At 39.4% G+C, this 9,848-nt stretch overlaps 2 protein-coding genes across 3 annotated transcripts; one reads left to right on the top strand and one right to left on the bottom strand.

Annotated features, from left to right (window-relative positions):
- The first annotated feature begins 25 nt into the window (after nt 1-25).
- Nucleotides 26-4,507, top strand: mxd3 (MAX dimerization protein 3). Of its 2 annotated transcripts, none has more exons than XM_083980480.1 (6): nt 26-82; nt 1,616-1,715; nt 1,903-1,932; nt 2,041-2,155; nt 2,328-2,493; nt 3,221-4,507. In XM_083980480.1, the coding sequence occupies exons 1-6, from the start codon at nt 49-51 to the stop codon at nt 3,337-3,339; spliced, it is 564 nt and encodes a 187-aa protein (XP_083836606.1). In that variant the 5' UTR covers nt 26-48; the 3' UTR covers nt 3,340-4,507. The 2 variants fall into 2 exon arrangements, with proteins under 2 accessions (XP_083836606.1, XP_083836605.1); XM_083980479.1 differs by lacking the exon at nt 26-82 and adding an exon at nt 729-917.
- Nucleotides 4,508-4,731: 224 nt separating this feature from the next.
- Nucleotides 4,732-8,801, bottom strand: prelid1a (PRELI domain containing 1a). The gene is made up of 6 exons (XM_083980462.1): nt 8,698-8,801; nt 7,944-8,063; nt 6,757-6,982; nt 6,547-6,660; nt 6,152-6,230; nt 4,732-5,733 (listed from the first exon to the last, which is right to left on the bottom strand). The coding sequence occupies exons 2-6, from the start codon at nt 8,033-8,035 to the stop codon at nt 5,612-5,614; spliced, it is 633 nt and encodes a 210-aa protein (XP_083836588.1). The 5' UTR covers nt 8,036-8,063; nt 8,698-8,801; the 3' UTR covers nt 4,732-5,611.
- Nucleotides 8,802-9,848: the final 1,047 nt, after the last annotated feature.

The following is a 9,848-nucleotide window of genomic DNA, read 5'->3' as shown; positions in this document are numbered from 1 at the left end:
GCTGGCAACGAGGCTTCACTCCCACGCGGAGGATACAAGTGAAACTGAATGCAGGCAGTGAAGCAACACGCCGCCATATTTAGTAAGGGCAAGTCTCGTCTCCTCCCACTTTCTTCTGAACACACAGCTCCACCTGCTCACAGTCAGTGGTTATCCTATCCACACTGTTGTTTCAGTATTTGTAATATGCAACATATATATTGAGCATGGGATTATTGAGTTCCCGCATTCACCATTTCATCTGTGTTGATATCTGTGAAGGGACATATTTATTGATCATCATCAATAATACATATAATAATACTGTTTTATATGGTCATTATTTGGTCAATATACAATATCGTCGTTAACCAATGTAATAGGCTACATGGTTGAAAAATAAAGATGTATTGGAGGAAGAAGGGGGATGGAATGGGACTTCAAATGACGTTTTACGTTGCTTTCAAAAACATTCGGAAACATGGCAATCGAAAAGGTAATAGTTACTTTGATGTAGTTTTGAAGTTGTCGAACTATGTGGATATTTGTCACACAAGATTTTTGAAATATATTATCCACGAAATTATCTTATTTTAAACTTGAGGGAACAAAAAAACAACAACCTCCAATCCTTCATGACGACAAACTTGGCCCCTGTCGGATGATGATCCTCTTTGTGACTGGAGTCTCAAATGTCCGAGCTTACGTGGTGCAGTGAAGGCAGCGTCGGAGCGTCAGTGTCGGGGTTTTGTGGACTGAGGACGTAGCACAGACTCACAGCTTCATCCACTTCAGACCTTTGACGCCTGAGCCACAGTAGGTTGTTTACCTGCGCTTGTTTTATTTTTAACAAAACACAACTATGGACAACCAAGGACACGTTTGCAACATCCAGGTGCTTCTTCGTGCAGCAGAGTTTTTGGAGAGGAAAGAGCGAGGTAGGCCTGTGTATTTTATGACAACTGTCAGTCTGCAGGGGAGGAAGTTGTTTATTGTTAAAACAACCAAATGTGCAATGAAAGGGCAGGAATTGTCCGCGTTAAATGCAACACAGAGGCACAATACACCGGATTCCTTACAGATTCCATCGAGATTTTCGCTGGAAAGTGATTTTCTGACGATCTTCCTCATTTGACTCAGTGACCTACATATCGGTCGCATCATTGTACTCAAAGGCGCCAATCTGGTCCAGTTTGAAAATGAATCCGAGCGGCGGCGAGCGCTTATTGCGGTCAATGAAAGTGGGCCAGAAAAGGGCGATGCTACAAGTTTCACTCATCGTTTAGTCCTTGTATGCACTGCGCGAGCTGTTTTACTCGGCGGGGCTGTAAAAGCGATTTTATAACAGCGACCGTGATGGCGCCAAAACCCAAAAACGAACCGTCCCGCGGATGATGATGATGATGCCGATGACAGCAGCAGAGTGCCTTTGTCCTGCTCGTTTCATTGTAACCCCGGTGTTTAGTTGTTGTAATAATGTTCAATGTGTGGAACGGAGGCTCATTAATATTCATTATTGTTAATAATTGCATTCAGCACAGTTTTGCCTTTGCAGTTGGAAGCAGCTGATGGATACTCTCTGGCTGCTCTCTAACCCAGCTGTGATGTGTTGTTTTTCTTTTCTTTTCCTGCACAGAGGCAGAACATGGATATGCCTCAGTCCTGCCTCTCAGTCCAGGTCACTCCGATAAGAGAAGCAAACAGAAGAGCAAGAAGATATCTGCTGGTGGCAATAGGTGAATGCATTACATAACAGACAACTGACAAGAGGGTGTGGTTGTAGAGTTCGACTTTCAGTTTTGATAAAACACCCTTTTAGACACCAACACCTCACACTCTGCCATTGCTTAAGTTTCAGTTGCATTGTCATGTTGTGTGTTTCCAAACTAAAATATCTGGTTGTTGCTTTTCTTGTAACTGCAGGTCGGTTCACAATGAGCTGGAAAAGAACAGGTAAATCTTGTTGTGTCATAACAATAGCTTCACTCATCACAGTTGTAATACACTGTTTTTGCATTATGCATGAATTAACCTCCTCAATTGTTGCATCCTGTTGTGTAGGCGAGCTCAACTGAGGCTCTGTCTGGAGCAGCTCAAGAAACAAGTCCCTCTCTCATCCGACTCCATGAGGAACACCACCCTCAACTTGCTAAGACGCGCCCAGCTTCACATAAAGGTAGATACAGCAGCCCTTGAACTGCACTGATGCTCGCAGGTTGAGGTTGCAGCATTTGGGACGGCGAAATCTCACATTGTCATCCGCCTGTCTTTACTTTTGATGTAGCTACGTGTCTTAAGATTTGGGTCCACAGCTCACACTGGTTTCTCCGTTTACCTTGTTATTTCAGAAGCTGCAGGAGCAGGATGAGCGTGCGGAGAAGCTGAAGGGCCGCCTGCGCTGGGAGCAGAGGGAGCTGCAGGTTCGGCTCGAGCAGCTGCAGAGGGGCACGGAGAGGATGAGGAACAACAGCCAGGGCTCAACCATGTCCTCCGAGAGGTCGGACTCCGACAGAGGTAGGTCGCCTCAAGACACATCCAAGACTGTTTCACAACTTTTCAAGTCTGTGTAATAACAATTGTTAGAGGGCATTTAAATATTAAGACAGGATTTGCTCTCTGTAATTATTCTTCCTTTCTAATGGGCCTTAAGTGGGAATGAAGAAGGGCAAAATCTGCAGCCCTCAATCTGTGATAAAATGTTATTCAAAATGTATCTCATGCTAATTTAATTTGTTTTTATTTATTTATTATTTTAATAAATAGATGTTGACAGGCAGATTTGGAGATTGAACTGGTTAAAAGAACAGCATCTTAATTACAGATGTGTGTCTCACATTATTTTTAGTAGTGACACATTTTTGTTAATCATTATGAACAATATAGTGTAAGAGAGCTCCAGGCTGCAGCTGAGCTAAAATTAATAATTAACATTTATGATTATATTGTTTTACTAAGTTATAGCTTATCAAATCTAATTAAATGATTCATACCAAAATATAACCATTATATTATATTTAACCATCTTGAGCAGTTTTTCTGTACCATTAATCAAACACAATTTATTAAATACCATAGATTATTGCATCCCATGCATTTGCTACATTGCAGTGTGTCAATCATATACTGCTTTAAATGAATGCTATTTCAATTTACAGTTTACAGTTACTCACAAGTTTAACAGGCGATTGTTTCATATTTCCTTCTGCTAATGGGTTTGATCTTTTCTTTGGTGACATTACAGAGGACGTGGAGGTTGATGTGGAGAGCATCGTGTTTGACTGTGTGGACTCTGATGGACTCAACATGACACACACTGATGCAGACCACTGTTACTCCAGCATGGACAAAGCCTGGCTATGACGGCAGTAAACTCCAGTACCTCACTAAATGACACCAGGTGGAGAGGAAGAGGATAAAAAAAACATTCCAAAAATGGGCAAATGGAGGATCAGGGACAATGAAAAAAAAAATGTTACTGAACAACTGAACACTTTGTTTTTGTTTTTTTCTAAAGGAAGGAGTAAGTCTTGATATTCTCCTTTCAAATTAAGTCAGACTACAAGCTAAACAATAATGTTTGTTATGAATGAGCTATGTCCATTTGCACTGAATAGCAGTTAAAATCACTGGGCTGGGATGGATGTAACATTACGCATATATATTTTGGCATCTACCATAAATGGCATTTTTTTCCTAAGCCATGAGGTGTCTGTAATTTCATACTGATTCAGACAGTTCTTTCATCTTTAAGGACTTTTCTAAATCCAAGGGCTTTTTATTCAAATCTCTTAACTTATTCTTTAAAACTACAGTATATCTATACTGAATTCTGCCTTAAATCAGATTTGGTCTAATAGTTTATACAGCTTCTCTGTAGCACTAAGTTTATATTTCAGTAATGTCACGTGTAGCATGCACTTAAACAATAATCTGCTATGTTTTGTATTATTGTCCTATTATGTTGGGTTCAGTCATGTGTTTTGTTCTTTTTCTTCTGTTGCACAATATGACCACATGTTGCACTTGTTTTTTGTTTCAAAAAGGATTGTGGGTATATCAAAAAGAAAACAGTGAAGAGAAATCAACTGGTGACATTTGCACATTGATATCTTGCAATTGCATATCCATGCTAAATATTAATTTTGTGTATTTGTACACAATTCAGTCTGTGGTTAAATGCAAAAATGTCAATGCCTGTGTGAAAGATACATTTTGAGCATTAAGTGGGCTCCTTGCACAGATCAAATGAGTTTTCTTCACTGCTTATATTCTTAGCAGTGTCCATGATCTCAACTGTACACTTCGCTGCTTCTGCATTTGTCAGTTAAAATGTTAGTTTTGCATGCACCAAATTCACCAGTCAAGCAGGTAATGTCTACTTGTAATGATTATGCAATGAATGCTGTGTTACAAGTATCTATTCTGTTCATTGCTATATATTTAATAACTGAAGGTGCTTTTTCCCTTCATTTTTGTATATGCAAGATGCCTTATTACCTTTCTCATAGTATGTATGCATTCATCTGTCTCTCCGCCCAGTAATATTATGTAGCATTTTGTACTTGTGTAATCTTTTTTTTTTATGAATAAATATTTTCTATATTTATGTACTGTTTTTTTGTTGTTTGTACAAACCTCTTGATTGGATTTCTCCATCCTGTCTTGTCAGATTTCTCTGGCAACCCCTTGTGGGTGTCCACTGACCAACTATATCACTAATTGTGTAGAATCACCACAGCATAGTCGTTACAAATAAATTGTCCATTTATTGACAAGCTGATATTTAATCGATACAGTAAGAGCACATTGTTGCATGGGTTGCATTATCAAACCTAAGCTGAATGTACAAAGCAAAGGTCATTTTTGCCTTTGTACACACACACACATTCAATGTTTAAGTGGAGACGGAAATCCATAGCAACCAGATCGTATCACTATATCGTTAAGTGCCAAGTGAGCATTTCTTCTCAAGCTATGACTGTCAATAATATGGACTCTTCCTCAGTCAATGAACTTCAACCTGAAGCAGTCAGTCTTGGTTGGACGATTAAGGTGTAGGTGGGTGAACTGAAGTAAAATATAACAGGATTGAGAAGGAAAAAAAAAAAGCAAACAGCTGAGGTGAATCACACCCATGAGTTTGCAATAAGATATTCTGTATATTAACCTTTGCCTCTGAAGAAGAGGGTGATAATAACACAATGCTACAACAAAACAATATGACATACTCGTAAAGGAATAGAGTAAAAAGCAAACATTGCTGATGGGCACAGAGGTTGAGCAAAGGTCCAGGAGGGACAGTATCAAGGATGGCAAAGTGCTATTATCATTTTATGGCACCCACAGCCACATTTGACCATTCCTTTCTCAGATCCCTATCTCCGGTAAATACTGAGATGATCTAGTTTTAAAGGTACAATAAAGTCAGCGTGGCACAGAAAGGGAGGCTGGAAGAGGCTCTTGAACCCGGCTCAGGCCTTTTTATGGTCCACCCACCATTTCATTTGGATGCAACCTCACAGAGGTGACTACCTAGAACTGGGATCAGTTTTGTCTTACCCTGATGCCTGGCTGAACAATGAGAGGGGGGTAAACAGAAATCTGTCCTAGTATCAGTGTTTTGTAAAGCTCATCACACATATTGTTTCTTCTGGGCGTGTGAGGCGAGGTCTTTGGCTTTCTCCTTAGCTGCCAGTGCTGTCTCTCTTGCCCGCTCCGTAGCTGTTTCTGCTAGGGTTCTTGATGGAGTTTCACCTGCAGAAGAAATTACACATTGACCTTAATATTGCTGAGTATGTATGTTTTTATGTAGGGCGTGAATACCAGTGTTATTCCATAATAACAATTTAAAACTTAGGTGTGGGTAATGGTTCTGCAGTATCTAATCAATATAAGTCTTTTTCTCATGTATTCAATGCAATTAAATTTTAACACATTTTTACTAATATTAAAATAAAATGTATAACCTAAGAAAAAGTTATATGTTTTATTGTTTCTTTTACCTTATATGGAACTTACTAACCTATATGGTAACAGACTGTGCTTCTTCATCATGAATTTTCCTGGCATCATTTCAGCAATCAATGCAATGCACAAATCTATGGTGTTGAACACCATGAGATGTAAAATGAAATGTAACAACAGCTGAATGATGAATGACTGAATGATTTACCTTGCATTTTAGCCAGCACATACTCAAACCCTTTCATGGTCTTTGTAACACCGGTCTTGAACCTTGCAAGTCCAAATTCCTGGAAGGAGACAACAGTCAATCAAGAAAGAAAATACCTGTTAGCAAATAATGTGTCAGCAAACTATAACTCACATCCTTACTCATTTTACAAGCATGCACTCTGAAGGTGATAACAATTACTTGATATTCTGGTATCATAAATCATTCAGTAATATGGTAGTACAACTTAAAGCACTCAGCTGTTGCATCTTAACACTCAATGTTTTGTTTGCCAGTTCAGAATGACTGATAGAAAGGTGAGTCTCCCTTTCAGATCCCCAACAGCATTTCCCTGTACTGTTACGTATTGTGGTGTTCCACTTTACTCTACTGACCTGAATAGCTCTAGAAAGCCCAAAGACATTGGAGGAGATCCAAGCTTCTCTTTTCATCTCTGTCCAGCTGCCGTTCTCAGGGTTAATTCTGTACTCGCACCGCTCTTCCACAGACTGGGACACAGAACAAAAACAAACAAAAGTAAAGTGAGGCCATGTTACATTACTCTGTACAATGCCGAGTGCAAATAGATTGAAACACTAAAGTACCATAAGCCGAGCGTGGCTGATGTTCCATGTGAACGTGGTCATGGTCCGTTTCTGAGGGTCCACAATGGAGTCCTCAATAATGTACGCTGAGCTGGCCATGTGCTTTGGAAGGTACCGCTCCATCCAGCGAGGCGCTCGGCTAGTTTTGGTCAACAGACGTCTGGAAACGAGGCAATTGGTGGGAGTGACCTCTCGGAAAATGATGTCCTCAGTCAAAACATGGTTACTGTGAGAAAGAGAAGAAAAGGTTATGGATCAAGATTAGATATAAAACCTCTGTGTGGAGCTGCCACTGATTATAATTTTTGTTCCAAATAATAATATTGATTATTTTATCAATTAAATAATTTGTCACACAGTAAACAATATGTCAGTGAACAAGTAGAGAAGTTAATGTGTGTTCCAGAAACCTCAACATGTAGAAGAAAACTAATTTCTCAGTGAGAAATCTGGAACCAAGAAAAATGGCAAACCCACAAAGTGAGAAGCTGTAAAAGTTTTTTTTTTTTTTTTAACTCTTTGGTTTGATTAAAGAAACAATTCACTGATTAGCAACAATTTCTGTTTATGACCTGGTTAAAAGAGCTGTAACTAACAGTTTCTTGATTACAGACTTTTCCCTAATTCATTGAGTTATAACTAAGCCTAGAAAATAAAATTTCCCAAAACCCATGGTAACTTGACTCAGATTGCTTGTTTTTTTCTCCAGCGATCAGTCCAAACTCCAAGGATACTGTTTACAACCATATCAACTGAGCAGTGACCAGGCCTTGTATTAATGTACCATCAGACTCTATTACTAATGAATTACGGTGTAAGTAAGAATTCAATGTTTCAGCTGATAGAGTTTAAGCTAATTTTAACTACCTTATATACTGTTGGACAGTTTTGTTTGTAGAGCTTTCACATTATATATGTTAATAGGTTTTATATGTAAAACTGACATTCTTCACAACTAGCTGCTGAATAAATGTATTCATGCGCACCATTTGCATCTGGTATATGCAGCAGTATACAATATTGAATTGCATAAATGAAAATAAGCAAGGCACCTTGCTTGAGCTAATGTATTTCATTGCTTTTACCCTGCTTAACCTAAAAAGGTGCACATGTTACATCATAATCTGTGTTATTAGAATAGAGATGTTTAGCAAAGGTCATCGGTGAAAAGTGTATCGTGCACTAACCTGTAGGGGTTGGGATATCGTTGCCAGAAAGCAACACACACTTGGTCCCAGGTGTTTTTGAGGTAATCTGCGCAGCAGAAATATTTCACCATTGTTCCCTCCGTTTATTCTAGCAATATCCTGCGCAGGCCCAGAACAAACAAAACATGTTAGGTTGCTACATTTATTCCGGCAGTTTCATAACGCCCCCTGAGAACAAACAGCGTGTAAACACCTAAACACACTGAAAATCAAGGTGGTGTTCAAGTGAATAAATGTAGGCCTAAGTTTTAGCACATTTATGTGTCAGCATGCAAGATGAGTTATTTACAAAAAAGGCGACTACGATTAAATAATAGGAATTGAGTTTGTTATACTCGGTTGTACTGATAAATGTAAAACAAGTTATGACCGCTAAGTTACATGACAGCTGTCAATCAAACGTACACTCAAAAATAACTCATTACTTCATAAACATCATCACACCGCGTCATCACCGGTAGCCTGTGTGTCCAACACATAGACTGTAAAAATAAGGTCTAACATCACTAACACACACTAATGAATATCTAAACGGTCTGTGGTAACATCAGCTGTAACGCCACATTTGTCACGTCCGCCACCACAGCACCGCACCAGCACTACTTAGCTTCCTCGTTAGCCTGAGCTAGCCTAGCATGAAACAGACGCCATGAATGAATGGCCCATTGAGACCCAGACGTTTCTGCGACCGACATTCAACCAGCAAACTCGTCTCAGAGGCGAAGGCAGTTACCTGTGTGATGACAGTTTTCAAAAGATGACTATTTTCATTTTTCACTCCTGCCAGGATGAACTTCACCGTGCGGCCGTCCACTGTTCATCGCAACCAGAGACAGGGGCTGAAGAGAAGGTCAAGTATCACGACATTTCCGGTAGGCGGTGCAGCTGTAATGCTCACTTTGGACACTGGAGGGCAGCAGGTGACTATACAAAATACCGCACAGTGTGCCACAGTATCTGTTAAAGTGTAAATTTAGATGAGATTTTGTTTTTGTTTTTTTAGGGGGGGGGGGGTCATCTACTGTTGTCAAAAGAAAAAAAAAAACCTACACCGGCTGTGTGAGGCTCCTTTAGAAGTAGACCACCTTCTCAATTTATAGGAATTAACATAATTAGGTAATGGTTAATCTGACCTTGTCTTGCTATTTCTGCCTACATGCCCCTAAGCACACTACAGTGGTGAAGGATAAATAGATAATTTATTCTGCATTGCTAAAATCAACCATGCAAACATATAGCCACGGGTCGGAGCTTAATGTTTGTCTGTTAGTACTGTTAAAGGCTTAGAGTTTCTATAATAATCTACAGCACATAAAGGAATATAGGCTAAGCCATGAAATTGGTAATGTGGGTGTCAAGAAGAACCAGCAATACAAATGTAATAGGTATTTTCACTGCTATAAAATGAATCACACTGCATACGTTTGGATAGTTTTTTCATTAAATGCTTTATTGGATGTTCTTTGGACCCTCTGGTTTAGTCTTCAAGGACAAGTCTGTAAATTTGTGTGTAGGACTGCTTGACCACACATTTCTGTATAAAAAATGCTTCAGTTTCCCCTCTGTTTTCTCATCTATAGATGGGTTTTCCAGCTGCAGGTTCAGGGAGTTCAAGTTTATTTACCTGTATTACTCGTCAGTATGCAGAATACATGCACCACAGCACATGCACTAAGTACTTTACCCCCATAAGTTCTCTACATATTATTCAAGCAATTGTCTCTTTATTTGAGATGGAGGCACGGAACAGTTTCTCCTGAATGTAAGATTAACTCTGGGGGTTGTGTGTAAAGTTGCGGCTCAGTGTGTGTGCCCAGAGGCTCTGTCATCAATCAATTAATTAATCAATGTTCGTGTTTCCCTTATTAAAAGACCATCAACAAA

This window comes from Trachurus trachurus, assembly GCF_905171665.1.
Source record: "Trachurus trachurus genome assembly, chromosome: 10".
In the NCBI taxonomy this organism is placed as follows: Eukaryota; Metazoa; Chordata; class Actinopteri; order Carangiformes; family Carangidae; genus Trachurus; species Trachurus trachurus.
This window is presented reverse-complemented; position numbering and strand designations above follow the sequence as displayed.